This window comes from Oncorhynchus mykiss, chromosome 4, assembly GCF_057628025.1.
Source record: "Oncorhynchus mykiss isolate SJ-2025 chromosome 4, ASM5762802v1, whole genome shotgun sequence".
Lineage (NCBI taxonomy): Eukaryota > Metazoa > Chordata > Actinopteri > Salmoniformes > Salmonidae > Oncorhynchus > Oncorhynchus mykiss.
In genome coordinates, this window is record NC_143025.1 from 60,155,112 (window position 1) to 60,173,185 (window position 18,074).

Here is an 18,074-nt window from a genome sequence, read left to right on the forward strand (position 1 = left end):
AGAAATTCAATAAATACGGGGAACTCGAGTTGTTTGCGTTTGATTGTGGCGTTGATCTAGGCAATGGGATTGTGCTGTTGATAGTTGTGAATATATATATATATTTTTTTTTGCAATTTTACTGACGTTTAACTTATCCTCAAATTGTTTCTGTTGTGTAACTCGTGTGTCTTTAAAAATGTTTGCAACTCGTTCACCACTCGTCAAGAAAGATGAAAACGCTATCACCACTCAAACGGACAACATTTCACTCGTTGACAAGGAAAACACGGTAAGTTTGAAGTCGACGTGAACTCTATTTATTTTACCTAGCTATTTTTTTGATGTCGTTGGTTTTATTTAAAAGGTGGGTAGGCAAACTCGCCTCAGCTGGTTAGCTAAATGACTTTACTAGCCGTAACCTAACTAGGCAAAGTTAACCTGTCACGTCTTTCTGTCCAGCATATTAATCAATTGAATGTAAATTAAGGAAGCCAGGTATCTAATTTGTCAAAGGTAACGTGTCATTCCTCCCAATGCAGCCTCCCAGCCTGAACATGACCCGGATTCTGGCCTCGAAAACCGCGCGCAAAATCTTTGCAGATTCTGAGGTGCGTGAACAATGGCTACTTTTGCTTGATGTTGTCAGTTTATGCAGTGCTCATTTTTGTAGCTCATCGACATGCGTAATTAACTCTAACATGGTAATTAGCTAGAATGTGTCCGAGGTGTTCATTTGCCGCAAATAATGTCGCCTATTCTAGCTACCTGCCGAGTCATCAAATCATGATGCCGTCTGTCAAATGTAAGCTAGCAATCGAGGAACTCAAGTCAAGCATATGTTTGAATGGTTTGTAGTAGTTACACAAGCTGTCTACTCAAGTGTTTCATAAGGCTAACTAACGTCAGTTGCTAGCCAGTAGCCTTCCATTCCAGCCATGCCACGAAAGCCTTTGTCTTGAGTAGGTCACTAGCTAGTTACTGCTAACAACTAATGTTAAATAGCATAACTCAACCGTCTTTAACGTTGGGTTGTGGACAGTCTACATAAACTGGTATGCCTTTTTGTCTTATTTCATTCATGTATTTCCACTTAAATTATAAGCACATTCTGTTTTTCTAACCATTGAGGAAAGTTTGTTTTACCTCTGCAACATTTGACTAGTAATGAGATTAAACTATTTTTAAAATATATTTTTTTATACTTTGTTAGCCTAAAGATGTCGAGAAATTCAATGCTGAAGAAGAGCCACTCCTGAAGGAAAATCCACGCCGGTTTGTCATTTTCCCTATCAAGTATCATGACATCTGGCAGATGTATAAGAAGGCAGAAGCTTCTTTCTGGACTGCAGAGGAGGTATGTCCAAGTTGCTGCATCATTAGTGGTGTTGGCATAAGTAAATGATATGTGAGCTGGTTCATGATATTTTAATTTTGTTTTCCAGGTTGATCTGTCCAAAGATACACAACACTGGGAGTCTCTGAAGGAAGAGGAGAGATACTTCATCTCTCACATACTGGCTTTCTTTGCTGCTAGTGATGGCATTGTCAACGAGAACCTGGTAAATTGCTTGTGTGTGTACAATACAACAGTCAATATTTAACTATCTACACAAGAAATCACTGATCTAATGGGAGTCTCCTGTTTCTCTACTAGGTGGAGCGCTTTACACAGGAAGTCCAGGTGACAGAAGCAAGATGCTTCTATGGTTTCCAGATCGCCATGGAGAACATCCACTCTGAGATGTACAGCCTGCTCATTGACACCTACATCAAAGACCCCAAAGAGAGGTCAGACTGTCAGTCAAGCTCTTAGTTGGTAGTGCAGGGGAGTTCTGTATTTTCTGGCAGTGGTAAGAAGCGCTGGTTTATGTACCTCAGCTTTTAATGGGAGCTGAGTGTAGCTACTAGTTCTTAGCTCAGTGGGCATGTGGTCTGCTGACTGGGTGGGGTCCCAACATGATATAGATGCCAGACTGTGCCTCATGATGATAAAATCTACACCAATGCCCTTAATTCAAGACCCTACTGCAATATGTAGCTTTTAGGGTTACCGGACCAAATTTGCATAGGAATGAGTTACAGATCAGGAAATTCAAATTTAATGTGAGTCTAAGCAGTTGCTCTGTTCTATGTGCACTTTCTATGCTTCTGTTACAATTTTAATCTTATTTTCAGTTTTGTACACATCTTTTGATTAGTTTGAAAGTACAATACTATATGTTGAATGTTTTGTCACATAAACTGAAATTAGTAGAACTTAGTGTTCTTAGCAACCAGAAATGGCAGTGATTTCTACACATTGAACTTTTTAAAGTCTTAAGCATTTTATAGTTCAGCCTTCTACTTTGTGACAATGTTGCCTAATATACTTTTCTTTGTCTTACAGGGACTACCTCTTCAATGCCATTGAAACCCTCCCTTGTGTGAAGAGGAAGGCGGATTGGGCCCTGAACTGGATCGGCAACAAAAGTGCTAAATTTGGTATGTACATAACTTTTTTCCTAACCGGCACATGATTGGGTGGCCAGTTGGTAATGAGCAATGTTTTTATTCCAGGTGAGCGTGTGGTTGCCTTTGCAGCTGTTGAGGGGATCTTTTTTTCTGGCTCCTTTGCTGCCATTTTCTGGCTAAAGAAGAGGGGGCTCATGCCTGGCCTAACCTTCTCCAATGAGCTCATCAGCAGAGACGAGGTGGGTGTTTCTATTGCGTTGATTTACCTATGATCCCAGCATGCTAACCTAATTGAAATTAAATCATTACAACTATTTGGTTACTAATACTACATGACGTTGGATACCTTTCATGTGCTTGTTTCACTGAAAAAGCAACGCTCTTCATGACTAATTGACATGATCATACTAACTAGTTCCATATGAATACAGGGCCTGCACTGTGACTTCGCCTGCCTCATGTTCAAGCACCTGGTGAATAAGCCCTCAAAGGAGACTGTCACTAATCTGATCAGGAATGCAGTTGAGATTGAGCAGGTATGTTGATTAAAAGTGAAGGACATGTTTCCCTGATTGAAAGTCCAATGCAGTTTTTCTATAATTTCTGGGTAACAATTAATTATCTTACTGTGATTTTCAAATGGCACATTTTGACCTAAACTGCACTACTTTTACCAGATCTATGGTTGTGCACTAAGGTGCCATTTGGGACATTAGCTTTTTGTACCCTGCTTATAATTATTTTATGGTCTGATTGTTACTTTTGTTAATTTCAGGAGTTCCTGACAAAAGCCCTGCCTGTAAAGCTGATTGGTATGAACTGTGACTTGATGACTCAGTACATTGAGTTTGTCGCTGACAGGCTGATGCTGGAACTGGGCTTTGACAAGGTGAGATTATGGTTCATGGCTTTGTCTCCTCATGGTACCTTAATCCCTATGTATTTTTTTATTTTATTTCACCTTTATTTAACCAGGTAGGCAAGTTGAGAACAAGTTCGCATTTAGAATTGAGACCTGGCCAAGATAAAGCAAAGCAGTTCGACACATACAACGACAAGTAAAACAAACATAGTCAATAATACAGTATAAACACGTCTATATACGATGTGAGCAAATGAGGTGAGATAAGGGAGGTAAAGGCAAAAAAGGCCATGGTGGGAAAGTAAATACAATATAGCAAGTAAAACACTGGAATGGTAGATTTGCAGTGGAAGAATGTGCAAAGTAGAAATAATGGGGTGCAAAGGAGCAAAATAAATACAGTAGTGAAAGAGGGAGTTGTTTGGGCTAAATTATAGGTGGGCTATGTACAGGTGCAGTAATCTGTGAGCTGCTCTGACAGTTGGTGCTTAAAGCTAGTGAGGGAGATAAGTGTTTCCAGTTTCAGAGATTTTTGTAGTTCGTTCCAGTAATTGGCAGCAGATAACTGGAAGGCGAGGCGGCCAAAGAAAGAATTGGTTTTGGGGGTGACTAGAGAGATATACCTGCTGGAGTGCATGCTACAGGTGGGTGATGCTATGGTGACCAGCGAGCTGAGATAAGGGGGGACTTTACCTAGCAGTTTCTTGTAGATGACATGGAGCCAGTGGGTTTGCGACGAGTATGAAGCGAGGGCCAGCCAACGAGAGCGTACAGGTCGCAATGGTGGGTAGTATATGGGGCTTTGGTGACAGAACAGATTGCACTGTGATAGACTGCATCCAATTTGTTGAGTAGAGGCTATTTTGTAAATGACATCGCCGAGGTCGAGGATTGGTAGGACGGTCCGTTTTACAAGGGTATGTATGGGGCGGCAGGGTAGACTAGTGGTTAGAGCGTTGGGCTAGTAACCGAAAGATTGATAGATCAAATCCCCGAACTGAAGGTAAAACATCTGTCGTTCTACAGTTAACCCACTGTTCCTAGGCTGTCATTGGAAGTAAGAATGTGTTTGTAACTGACTTACCTAGTTAAATAAAGGTAAAATAAATAAAAATGTGGGGAATTGGGTGCCATTTGGGAAACACACCGTGGGAGACTTGGGTCCTCTCTTCCTGGAAACGAGTATTCTACCGGAGTCATTCGCTGAAGAGGTTTGATCTTCCCTCACTCCCTTTGAATCTGCTGAAAAAGTATACACATTTGAAAACTACCCTAATTTTATCTATAAGGTCTTGCACAACTAGCTAAATTTGTTTTTCACTTCACACTTAAAGATTCCACCCCTGTAAATGTAATTTGCCTGATGCATGCGTGGAGCAGGAGTCTTATTTCATACACGCCCATTTGTTTCATCTTTGCCCTTTCTCAAAAGGAGGGAGGATGAGGACTGAGTTGAGCCTAACAATTGATGATCTTGTCCTTTGAGACAAATGTGTCCTTTTGACATGATGAGTTTCAATCCAATAAAACCCCATGTTTGAGTTCTAACTATTTCCATGGGTCCATGCACTTTGTTTAGAAATTTATTCTGAAATGGGCTAGCAATGATGAAAAGCGCAGGGGTACGTACCTCAGCTGATAATGGGAGCTGAGTGTTGGTGTTCTCAGCTCAGTGGGCATGTGGTCTGCTGACTTGGGGTGCCAACACGATACAGACGCCTGACTGAGTCTTGCCTGTAAAGCTATAGTAAAAGCATGGACATGTAAAATGTAGGAGCTCACTACTGTAAGTCTGGAAAAACTTTGCTATATTGCAGATGTACAGTATTTAATTTGGATTTGCCTCAAACAGAAGCATTTAACAGACTTTCCACTAACTCTTCCATTTTAGATCTACAGAGTGGAGAATCCATTTGACTTCATGGAGAACATTTCGCTGGAGGGCAAGACTAACTTCTTTGAGAAGCGGGTAGGGGAGTACCAGAGGATGGGTGTGATGTCTGGCACCACAGACAACGCCTTCCGGCTGGATGCTGACTTCTAAAGCTCTGCTAAGCTCTTGAGACATTGACACTTTCAACACTTGAAGAGGACATGGGCCTAGCTACATGTTACTGGACCACCTCATTGTAGCTCCTCATCCATTCCTAAGAATGGTTCTCAAATGGCTCACTCTATATTGCATAGCTTTTGACCCATGGGTCCTGGTTTTGGGAGGCAGACTAAGTCTTAATTGCTGGGTCCACAGACATCACCATGCACATTACCATTCACAACCCACATCTCCTCCATTGTCTGGTTTTATGATGTATTTGTATAGTAGCTTTTTTAATTGTTTTTATCTGTTTCTATTTTGTAATAAATGTACAAATTCAACATATGCAGTGGCTATTTTTATAATTTTTAGCCTAGTGTTTTCTTTTAGGTTTACAGATGGTAATACTGAAGAGTCAACTCTTGGAATTAAAGTAAAATTCAGCTGACCCCTGTAATTACATTTGTGTTCATTTGGAGTCGCTAATATCGTTTCAGTGGTGTATCTACTTGAATAACTTACTCCACTGAATTCCTAAAGACAATACTTCTAAATAATTTTCCCTGACTCCAAATAAATAACATTTCGAATGCTCAGGCAGGACAGCAATATGGTCCCATTCCACACCATCAATAGAATGTTTTGTAATCCTTATTGCCTCTGATCTGGTTGACTCACTAAAAACAACTGCATTTTGAAATATTTGAGTAACCCTGGCCAGTTGTGTGGGGGGAATGGACTCAAATGTCATACTTGAGTAAAAGTAAAGATGCCTTCCTATAGAAAATGACCAGTGAAAGTCACCCAGTAAAATACTAGATTGTTGATACTGCAGTACATTAAATATAATTGCATAAATACATTTCAAATTCCTTAAGCAAACCAGTTGGCAAAAAAAAATGTTTTATCCAAGGAGCACACTCAATAAGACTAATTACAGAGCATGAGTTTGCGTGTCAGATCAGAGGCCGTAGGGATGACCGGGGTGTTGCGTGTGAATGGACCATTCTATTCTGCTGTGCATTAAAAATGTAACTTCTGGGTGTCAGGGAAAACGTATGGGAGTAGTGGTCCTTAGGAATGTAAAAAAGGTAAGTTACAGATACCCCAAAGCTTAACTTGTAGTACTTTTTTTACTTGTAGTAAAATGCCTTAAAGTACTCTACACTGCTGTTCCAAAACAATTGTGCCATCTGGTTTGACATTTTAGGTATAGCGTTTCCTTTTGTTACTATTACTCTGGCATTTGAGTACTTCGTCCATCACTGTACTGTGCATTTAAAACGCTTAGTATTTTTCTGGCTGACACTTAACGGAGTCATTTTCTATTAAGGTCTACTTTTACTCAAGTATGACAAGTACTTTATCCACAGCTGGCGTTTCATAGTGACAAAATGAGTGGCAAGGAACATTGGCATATCACCAAATTTGAGCCAGAAGTTGAGCAGTATAAGTAGGCTACTAAGCAGTTCATTTATTTGACACAAATCGTACAATGGATGGGTTGGCTGAAAACTCCCAAGAAAGCTGAGCGCTTCCATTTGTTAGAAGTCCGCCTGTTTTGATTTTGGATGGCCAGATTGCTAGCAAGAATGGCACATTTCTAGGTGCTTAATCGTAAATGGCTCATTTCAGTTTAGTTATTCTTATTGAGGTCTTGTTTTGATTGGTTTAATGTCAATGCTAATATGTGTAAAATTCACTAGCTAACGATGTATTTGAGACGTGGTCATTGTTCAAACGTATTTGTTTTCAATTAACATTGGAAGAAGATATAGTTTACATGTCAATCTTAGCCAACCTCATGTTTTGCCCCATGCTTTTGCGCGCGTCGTTTTTGTTGCTAAACAACCAAACATATGGACCAAGGGCCCCCCACCCCCCCAAAAAAAACAAATTGTTGCAAGAAAGAAAATGTAATAAAGCGCAATCTGAAAACCGTGCCTCGACCCCAGCTGTCACATAGCGAAGGCGGGGCTTTGAATGTCATTGGCTGAAAGCCGTTTGTTTTTACATCGTATGAGGAAGTAACCGGACGGTTAATGAAAAGCACGGGACGTTGGCATTCTTGGGCCCATTTGAACGCTTTCTGCTGAACTACTCAACTATGTCGATCACGAACCCGAAACAAACTGTTCTGAATCCGGTGAGATGTTTTGAAAATATATATATATTTTTTAAATTGTGATTCATACTTGCTCATACATAAACTAAAGCAAGATAATATTGAATTCAGCTCGGTCAGTTAGCTAGTTATCAGCTAACGTCAGTTATACAAGCGCTGTCTCTTTCATCATTTATCAGGTTGATATGAAGCTGGAAAACATGGTTTGATGACGTTAGGTACACGAACAGTCCCACAAGTACTGAACCTTTCTGAAGTGTCTATGTAGGTCAGGCGCGTGCGTGCAATGTTTTTTGACAGCAGGAAATAGTTCATAGAGCTCATGCCGCGTTCATGACAACTGGGAAATAAGCTCAGTGTTTCCCACTTGGAAGGTGTCCGTTTCAACCAGTAGGAAGCTCTATGCAAAACTTGCATGCACATTTTAATTCGGAGGTTCAACAGTTTCCATGTTGTCTTGAATGCCGCATCAGGTCATACTTTCACTTTAGTTTTGTAGAATATGTCTATTATGAGTGTTTCAGTTTAACATAAATTCTCATTTCATGCATTCAAACAACAACCTAGTCTGACTATTTTGCTATCAATTAACACATTCTACTCTACTCACAGACCATTCCCTTTGCTGGGACAATCCTGGGAGGTTTACAGCCGGGGGAGATGGTGCTCATTCAAGGCACTGTTCCCAGTGATTGTGAGAGGTATGGGGTTGATTATGGATACACTACACACACATCTCAAGAATGACATCACATTACCGTCACGTGTCTCTAGACATGCAGTCATATGAAAGAACATTTTATGGAAGTTGATGAAGTCGCTTATAGCAAATTACAGCTGTGTGCGTGTGTCCAGGTTTCAGGTGGACTTCACCCGTGGGAACAGCACAAAGCCCAGAGCGGACATAGCCTTCCATTTCAACCCTCGCTTTAAGAGATCTCCCTGCATCGTGTGCAACACACTGGAGAGAGAGACCTGGGGCAAGGAGGAGATCCTGTATAAGAACGCTTTCACACTGGGGTCAACGTTTGAGATGATCGTCCTGGTGCAGAAAGACGAGTTTAAGGTCAGGATAACTAGTGATCAGATTAGATGCCTTTAAGCCCATACTCGTAAATCGTCTCATAGTAGCGGTGCTGATCTAGGATCTGTTTTGCGTATTACTAATCACAGTTAATAAGGTTAAATGCACTATGGGGATCTGTTCCTAGATCAGCACTCCTACTCTGAGATGCTTGATACATACAGCCCCAGATTCCCCTGATCTATAATAGCCTTTGCCCTGGATCAATGTTCAGGTTCATAATTATTCCTAACAATATTGTTAATTGAAAAGACTGGCTCGTGGTTCTGTGGGAATAGGTGTAGGTGCTTTTTGGCCTTTTTGAGAGTTTAACATGCAACATACTTTTCATGTAGAGAAAGGGATGCTCTTGAAATAAATGTTTTCCTCATGATCACGTCCTTTCCCTGTATCAGGCATAAGCCTGTGGACACGTCCCAAATGGCACCCTATTCCCTATTTAGTGCACTACTTTTGACAAGAGCTCATAGGGCCCTGATCAAAACTAGTTCACTATATAGGGAACAGGGTGACATTTGGGACATGGCCTGTGACTCAAAGATTCACTTTCATTTCCTTGTTTTTATGTGTCACTGTTCAGTCCGGTGGTTGTATATTAAGCATGGGGGAAGGTGCTAAGTCAGTTTTGCCTGCAAGATGTGTTAATAATTCAGTATAATATATTTTTCACTTCCCTTAGTGGTTGAGGTTGGCTTCAGAAGGTTTCTTATGGCTAAGGTAAAAGCCAAATACAGTGCATTTGGAAAGTATTTAGAGCCCTTCCCTTTTTCCACATTTTGTTATATTATAGCCTTATTCTAAAATGTATTAAATAAAAAAAGTCTTCAATCTACACACAATACCCCATAATGACAAAGCAAAAACAGGTTTTTAGAAATGTTTGAAATATTTTTTTTAAAAGAAAGAAAAAAAAAAAGAGCCTTATTTAAAGTGGGGAGAACAAGTATTTGATACACTGCTGATTGAAGGTTTTCCAACTTACAAAGCTTGTAGAGGTCTGTAATTTTTATCATAGGTACACTTCAACTGTGAGACGGAATCTAAAAAATCACATTGTATGATTTTTAAGTAATTAATTTGCATTTTATTGCATGACATAAGTATTTGATACATCAGAAAAGCATAACTTAATATTTGGTACAGAAACCTTTGTTTGAAATTACAGAGATCATACGTTTCCTGTAGTTCTTGACCAGGTTTGCACACACTGCAGCAGGGAGTTTGGCCCACTCCTCCATACAGACCTTCTCCAGATCCTTCAGGTTTCGGGGCTGTCGCTGGGCAATACGGACTTTCAGCTCCCTCCAAAGATGTTCTATTGGGTTCAGGTCTGGAGACTGGCTAGGCCACTCCAGGACCTTGAGATGCTTCTTACGGAGCCACTCCTTAGTTGCCCTGGCTGTGTGTTTCGGGTCGTTGTCATGCTGGAAGACCCAGCTACGACCCATCTTCAATGCTCTTACTGAGGGAAGGAGGTTGTTGGCCAAGATCTCGCGATACATGGCCCCATCCATCCTCCCCTCAATACGGTGCAGTCGTTCTGTCCCCTTTGTAGAAAAGCATCCCCAAAGAATGATGTTTCCTACTCCATGCTTCACGGTTGGGATGGTGTTCTTGGGGTTGTTCTCATCCTTCTTCTTCCTCCAAACACTACGAGTGGAGTTTAGACCAAAAAGCTGTATTTTTGTCTCATCAGACCACATGACCTACTCCCATTCCTCCTCTGGATCATCCAGATGGTCATTGGCAAACTTCAGACGGGCCTGGACATGCGCTGGCTTGAGCAGGGGGACCTTGCGTGCGCTGCAGGATTTTAATCCATGATGGCGTAGTGTGTTACTAATGGTTTTCTTTGAGACTGTGGTCCCAGCTCTCTTCAGGTCATTGACCAGGTCCTGTCATGTAGTTCTGGGCTGATACCTCACCCTCGCTGAGGGTGATTGACCGTCATCTTGAACTTCTTCCATTTTCTAATAATTGCGCCAACAGTTGTTGCCTTCTCACCAAGCTGCTTGCCTATTGTCCTGTAGCCCATCCCAGCCTTGTGCAGGTCTACAATTTTCCCTGATGTCCTTACACAGCTCTCTGGTCTTGACCATTGTGGAGAGGTTGGAGTCTGTTTGATTGAGTGTGTGGACAGGTGTCTTTTATACAGGTAACGAGTTCAAACAGGTGCAGTTAATACAGGTAATGACTGGAGAACAGGAGGGATTATTAAAGAACAACTAACAGGTCTGTGAGAGCTGGAATTCTTACTGGTTGGTAGGTGATCAAATACTTATGTCATGCAAATAAAATGCAAATTAATTACTTAAAAATCGTACAATGTGATTTTCTGGATTTTTGTTTGAGATTCTGTCTCTCGCAGTTGAATTGTACCTATGATAAAAATCATACATGCTTTGTAAGTAGGAAACACTGCCGATTTTGCAGGTTATCAAATACTTGTTCTCCCCACTGTATTCAGACCCTTTGCTATGAGACTCGAAATTGAGCTCAGGTGCATCCTGTTTCCATTAATCATCCTTGAGATGCTTCTACAACTTGATTGGAGTCCACCTGTGATAAATTACATTTTTGGACATGTTTTGGAAAGGCACACACCTGTCTATATAAGGTCCCACAGTTGACAGTGCATGTCAGAGCAAAAACCAAGCCATGAAGTTGATGGAATTGTCCTTAGAGCGCCGAGACAGGATTGTTTCAATGCACAGTTCTGGGGAAGGGTACCAAAAAATACATGCAGCATTGAAGGTCCCCAAGAAGACAGTGGCCTCCATTATTCTTAAATGGAAGAAGTTTGAACAACCAAGACTCTTCCTAGAGCTGGCCGCCCGGCCAAACTGAGCAATTGGGGGAGAAGGGCCTTGGTCAGGAAGGTGACCAAGTACCCGATGGTCACTTTGACAGCGCTCCAGAGTTCCTCTGTGGAGATGGGAAAACCTTCCAGAAGGTCAACCATCTCTGCAGCACTCCATCAATCAGGTCTTCCTTTGGCCAGACGGAAGCCACTCCTCAGTAAAAGGCACATGACAGCCCGCTTGGAGTTTACCTTAAAGGCACCTAAGGGACTCAAACCATGATTCTCTGGTCTGATGAAACCAAGATTGAACTCTTTGGCCTGAATATCTGGAGGAAACCTGGCACCATCCCTACGGTGAAGCATAGTGGTGGCAGCATCATGCTGTGGGGATGTTTTTCAGCGACAGGGACTGGGAGACTAGTCGGGATCGAGTGAAAGATGAACAAAGCAAAGTACAGAGAGATCCTTGATGAAAAACCTGCTCCAGAGCGCTCAGGACCTCAGACTGGGGCGAAGGTTTTCCTTCCACCGGGACAATGACCCTAAGCACACAGCCAGACAACGCAGGAGTGGCTTTGGGACAAGTCTCTGAATGTCCTTGCGGTGCCCAGCCAAAGCCCGGACTTGAACCCGATCAAACATCTCTGGATAGGCGTTTTGCAATGGAAAACTAAAACAAGTGTTTCTCATTGGACAAAGTCTTGTAGTCCTTGTCCGTCCCTTTTTCAGTCTGCTTTCTTCCATTTGCCTAGTGAATATGACCCTGGCAAGCTAACTAGCCATCCTGCTGCTCCTCTTAGGAATCAGCTTGTTACTTGGTAACCAAGATTTAACATGTTGCTTATGTTAGAGCAGAGAGACTATGGAAGCCTTTTCGAGCATGTGTCAAACTCATTACACGGAGGGCCGACTGTCTGCGGGTTTTCGCTCCTCCCTTGTACTTGATTGATGAGTTATGATCACTAATTATACTGAACAAAAATATAAACGCAACATGCAACAATTTCTAAGATTTTACTGAGTTACTGTTCATAGAAGGAAATAAGTCAATTTGAAATAAGTAAATTAGGCCCTAATCTATGGATTTCACATGACTGGGCAGGGACGCAGCCATGGATGGGGCTGGGAGGGCATAGGCCCACCCACTAGGGAGCCAGGCCCAGCCAACCAAAATGAGTTTTTCCCCACAAAATGGCTTTATTACAGACAGAAATACTCCTCAGAAACCCCTTGTCCATAAGACGATCCCACAGGTGCAGAAGCCAGATGTGGAAGTCCTGGTCTGACGTGGTTACTCGTGGTCTGTGGTTGTGAGGCCAGTTAGACGTACTGTCAAATTACATTGGAGGCGGCATATGGTAGAGAAATGAACATTAAATTCTCTGGCAGCAGCTCTGTCGGACACTTTGTGCAGTCAGCATGCCAATTGCATGGTCCCTCAACTTGAGACGTTGTGTGACACAACTGCATGTTTTAGAGCTGCCTTTAATTGTCCGCAGCACAAGGTGCACCTGTGTATTGATCATGCTGTTTAATCAGTTTCTTGATATGCCACACCTGTCAGGTGGATGGATTATCTTGGCAAAGGAGAACTGCTTACTCACATGGATGTAAACACATTTGTGCGCACGATTTGAGAGAGATACACTTTTTGTGAGTTTGGAAAATGTCTGGGATCTTTTATTTCAGCACATGAAACATGGGGCCAACACTTTCAATGTTTTATATTTTTGTTTAGTATAGTAAAGAACTCATCACCTGGTTGTCTAGGTCTTAATGGAATGGAATGAGTTTGACACCTCTGCTTTAGAGGATTCTCCCACTGTTTGTCTCACTGTTATCTACCTCTCTCTAGGTGGCAGTGAACGGTGCTCATGTACTGCAGTATAACCACAGACTGGACCTGGATAAGGTGGACACACTGGCCATTTCTGGAAAGGTCAAGGTTCAGGCCATCGGCTTCTTCCCCGGCTCTGTAAGTAACTCATCCTAACTTCATTATTATATGTCAGATATGAAACATTTCATATTATCCAGCTATAGCCTAACTGGCTTTATGATTTCAAGGCCTCCAGCCATATGTTATGCACCTCAAGTTGAATTCTTCACAAGACGTATATGTCCTTGCCAGAGATTTAAGTTCTGAACAACAGTTTGACCTGTTGTGACCGACCCATGGGTGTAAAAAGTTTTTGTCACTTCAAATTGTAGAACTCCGGTCCACCTCCACCTGGTGTTGTGAACAACAGAGGCCCACAAGCCAATGTAAGGAAGTTGCTTTATCAACATGAAATAAAAGGAAATCTATTGTTGCTAAGACTGCCAACGCGGTTGTGGTGCTTTTGGAGGGGAGCCTTTTTGACTCCAAGCGATGGGATTGTTTAACACACTGCATGGACTCTTTATGCCAACATGTATAGCATTAAATTCAAGTCAAGTATGCTTTGCCTCTAATGAGAGCAAAACGTTTACTTTCTTTTTGACAGGAAGTGCTTTCAATGTCAGATGACTTGGTAAGTTGTTATTACATAATATATTATATGATTGTAATATGAAGCAGCTGTGCTGCCGATGTAATACATCACACATTTGATTAGAACAACATTTGTCAACTCGTTTTTTACATTTTTTAAATTTCAAATCAAATTCAGCCCACTGGTGCCACAACAACTGGGCCTTTGGAAGTTGTCTTATTGAATCACCTATTCCAGACATGGACAAATATCCCAATAGCATTACAGCAGGCTCTGAGGGACTGTGATGTACATGTCATTTTCCACAGCGTCACGGTCATCCGAGTCTGGAAGATTTGGTGCCATGTACTGTACTACCTAGAGCCTTATATTTGCAATACAACGCTCTGCTACTACCTAAGGTTCATCACATGTTACTCTGTACCAAGTCTGTTTTGTGATGCACCATTTTGAATACTTTACTCGTCTGACATGAACTGTGCTATTTATTTTGTGTGACCTGCTGACAGAAGTAATTTGTGATTTTTGTTGTTGTTGTTGCAGAGTCTGCCCTTCAGGGGCAAACTGACCAAGGGGTTGAGTGTAGGACACACCATCACAATCAAAGGACAGACCAGCCTGTACCCACACAGGTATGTATGTAGCAGGCTAGGGGACATGAAAGGATTGTCCAAATATAAAATATAATTCACATTACTCTGTTCAAATTCCACACCATTCTTTATCCATAAATTCTCTGAAATTTAGCAACTGTTCAATTAACATTGATGAAATGCAGCGTTTTGTCATTCGCTGCTAAATTGACTTTTGTATTTAACTTGTAGCTTCTTGGTGAACCTGAGAGTCGGTAACACGGAGGACATAGCGCTCCACCTGAACCCCCGTATGAAGGCCGCCGTGTTTATCCGTAACTCCTACCTGTCCGAGTGCTGGGGCCCCGAGGAGAACACCCTGCCCAGCTTCCCCTTCTCCCCTGGGGAGTACTTTGAGGTAACCCTTCCCCACCCTCTCCCTCTGTACTCCACTGGAGTGTATTCATTATCAAAATGTTAGGCAACAGAAAACATTTTGCGGGTTTCTTATTGGTGAAGTTCAGGTAGTCCCACTCTGTTTCTTTCCGTTTTCTTCTGTTTGGTGTCTAGTGAAAACGACCCTGGATACACTTGGAATATCTGGGGAAACGCCAGTACCACTTTAGGGTTTCTTGGCCTTGAAGTTGTCATCTTTCATGTCAATAGTCTTAAGACAGAGAATTTTGGTCTGAAACAGTTTTATTGTCTGCCTGGAATCATTTTTGAATGACAGTATCTGCATTAATTCACAGCAAGGCCCAACAATGGAAAGATACAGCATTATACTGGATCATTCTGAATCCCATTGTTTTATGTCAGATAGCATGACTTTCATTCCATTATGTAGGAGTGATGCTGCCTGATGCAAGACCATGTCTGAATACTACATCTGATTCTACCCCTCATACCCTCGCCCGTTTGTTGCTCGTTCTAGATGATCATCCTGTGTGAGGCCCACCAGTTCAAGGTAGCGGTGAACGGGGTCCACCAACTGGACTATAAGCACCGTGTCCAGGACCTGAGCCGCATTACTGAGCTGGAGATCCTGGGAGACCTGCAGCTGCTGGATATCAAGCTGTGGTGATCCCTGACCTCCAAGATCTGTTTTATGTCCCAATTGTATCTCCTTCCTCCCAAAGTGTGCTTTTGTTCACATTCCTTCACTGATTTGAAAGGAAATGACCCGCATGAGAAATATGGTGGTTAACTTCCTCTAGCTAGCCTATGCCTTCATCAATCCAATGCTTTTAAGGATATATTATTAGGACACACTGCTAACCTCCAAGATCTGACCCCAGTCACCCTTAGAAGGACCTCCAACTCTGGCTACGTCACAATTCACAACCCTTTTCCAGAAATGTAGTAGCAGACCTTTCACACTCCCCTTCATGGATTTAAATGGATTGGTGCAAGCATTGGCTGGAGGAAGTATCCACCATTGTAAAAGCCATGCAAGAAAGTGTGCAAGTGTGCATTTTGGGAGAAGCATGGAGAATGGGCCATAGCCACCTCAGCCAGGGACTCAATATAGCTTGGCTGAAAAGCATCTTCCACTGCATGTCCTCTACCCATTTTATCCTTGATATTCCTCCTATGTGCGTGGTCTGGTTTTAATTTGGGACTCTCAGTACATTAATGGACTACTAATCAAGTATCTGACAACATATCAATTCATTTTGGAGCAGGTTGAATGTAATTAGCAAATTATCTGCGGAAGCAGGTATGGGTAACGTGACAAACGGGTAGGTAAAAACAGAAACACCTTTTTATTCATTTTGAGGCAATGTGGGCAGGGTGATCAGGTGGCTATTGTGATAGTATCACTATGATCCGTTTTGTAATAATCATTTTCGGCCTAACGCATCAGAATAGCAATTTGTTTGAACCTTTTCATCCCTGGCATGTGAAAGCGTTCCTATTAGCAGGTTATCTCATTTACTAGACTCTACGGCTAAATATTTTCCGCCACGGGCATAAAATATGGATGAAAGCTGATCTAATTTATTATAGCTCTATGCTGTTGCACTGCTACCATTTCTCCAATCTAAAAAAATCGCATAATGTGATATGTTATACAATATACCATGTAGTACAAGAGTGAGCTTGTATGGTATTGAATGACATTCTTGTTTACCCTTTTGCCTAGTTAAATAAAATAAAAATACCCTTGATAACTGAGCAAAAAGGTTTATTTTATGTTTACGATATACTGGGAACAGTGGCTAAACTGACACTGGCTTATATAGCAACTTAACCACTATGTAACATATCTATAAGCAATATCTGCGCAAATATACAATTTATCAGGGAGCCTCTTTAACAAAAAGTTGGGTAGTCATCAACTTTCCTATGCAAGTTTCCACATAGATATTCGTGAGCTATCATTTTAAAGGTGGATTTTGTGCATATGCTACTGTGTGTTGAGTATTTTCTGTCCCCAAAACTGAAGTTTTATATTTGAATATCAACCAAGAACAACTAAGCAAAAGCCTACAAGCTTTACCATAGGAAATGACTGAAGTATGTGTAAAGTTGTGTGACCATAATAAACTAACAAATTAAAGTCGCACTCCAGTCTCCTTTTTACTTAGTTTATCACCTGATTTACTTAACAAAAGGCACATCTCAAAAGGTGTAGGGGTGTGTGTGTGTGGTACCACAGAATGAGTCATAATACCCATAAAACCTCGTGTTCAAACAGAGAAATGGTTACAATCATTTATCCCATAGGGGATTTTAAGAAACTCTTCAAATGAGGGCTGTTTTGTGTAGACTTATTTACTCACTACATTCCTAAAGAAAATAATGTACCTTTTACTCCATACATTTTCCCTGACACCCAAAAGTATTCATTACATTTTGAATTTGAAGCAGGAAAGGAAAATGGTGCAATTCACGCACTTATCAAGAGAACATCCCTGGTCATCCCTACTGCCTCTGATCTGGCAAACTCACTAAACACACATGCTTTGTTTGTACATGATGTCTGAGTGTTGGAGTGTGCCGCTAGCTATCAATACATAAAAAATAAAAAAATAGAAAATGGTGCCGTCTAGTTTCCTTAACCTCCTGAAGCTAGGGGGCACTATTTTCATTTTTGGAAAAATAACGCGCCGCTAGCTATCAATAAATAAATAGAAAATCGTGCCGTCTGGTTTCCTTAATATAAGGGTTTGTAAATGATTTATACTTTTACTTTTGATACTTAAGTATATTTTAGCAATTACATTTACTTTTGATACGTCAGTACATTTAAAACCAAATACTTTTAGACTTTTACTCAAGTAGTATTTTACTGTGTGACTTTCGCTTTTACTTGAGTCATAACTTTACTCAAGTATGACATTTTATTTTTTTCCACCACTGAAATGTACATGGTTATCAAAACATCACGTCAGGGTAAGCCTGCACGAAACACAGACCTTATTTAAAGTGTTTCTAAAATTCCCTATGGGAAAAATGAATGGTGGAAAATTGATTGGAACCATTTCCCTGTTTGACCGCTAGGCTACATGGGTACTATGACATCTCCACTGTTGGGCTGTACTGTTCCTGCAAGCTAGGAGCGAGGTTGATGATATTAGAGGGCACCCTCAGACCTACTCATTGAATGACTTACTCAATGAAGTGTATAAAAAAAACACTATTTTGCTCACAACACTTTTTTATTTTATTACCCTTGTGTG

The 18,074-nt window shown here is 41.3% G+C and overlaps 2 protein-coding genes and 2 non-coding genes across 4 annotated transcripts; all 4 read left to right on the plus strand.

Moving 5' to 3' along the window:
- The first annotated feature begins 83 nt into the window (after nucleotides 1-83).
- rrm2 (ribonucleotide reductase M2 polypeptide) lies at nucleotides 84-5,671 on the plus strand. Its single transcript, XM_021600137.3, has 10 exons — nucleotides 84-271; nucleotides 522-590; nucleotides 1,193-1,336; nucleotides 1,425-1,541; nucleotides 1,637-1,770; nucleotides 2,369-2,463; nucleotides 2,539-2,672; nucleotides 2,865-2,969; nucleotides 3,209-3,322; nucleotides 5,187-5,671. The coding sequence occupies exons 1-10, from the start codon at nucleotides 179-181 to the stop codon at nucleotides 5,337-5,339; spliced, it is 1,158 nt and encodes a 385-aa protein (XP_021455812.2). The 5' UTR covers nucleotides 84-178; the 3' UTR covers nucleotides 5,340-5,671.
- LOC118964513 (small nucleolar RNA SNORD94) lies at nucleotides 1,824-1,964 on the plus strand. Its single transcript, XR_005051574.1, has one exon. It is a non-coding gene; the product is annotated as a small nucleolar RNA SNORD94 (small nucleolar RNA).
- On the plus strand, nucleotides 4,894-5,028 carry LOC118964512 (small nucleolar RNA SNORD94). The gene has a single exon (XR_005051573.1). It is a non-coding gene; the product is annotated as a small nucleolar RNA SNORD94 (small nucleolar RNA).
- A 1,139-nt stretch (nucleotides 5,672-6,810) lies between the features above and the next one.
- Nucleotides 6,811-16,957, plus strand: lgals8a (galectin 8a). Its single transcript, XM_021600138.3, has 9 exons — nucleotides 6,811-7,476; nucleotides 8,068-8,156; nucleotides 8,311-8,521; nucleotides 13,198-13,317; nucleotides 13,554-13,607; nucleotides 13,829-13,855; nucleotides 14,360-14,448; nucleotides 14,641-14,806; nucleotides 15,323-16,957. Exons 1-9 carry the CDS (start codon nucleotides 7,438-7,440, stop codon nucleotides 15,470-15,472), a joined length of 945 nt encoding a protein of 314 aa, XP_021455813.1. The 5' UTR covers nucleotides 6,811-7,437; the 3' UTR covers nucleotides 15,473-16,957.
- Nucleotides 16,958-18,074: the final 1,117 nt, after the last annotated feature.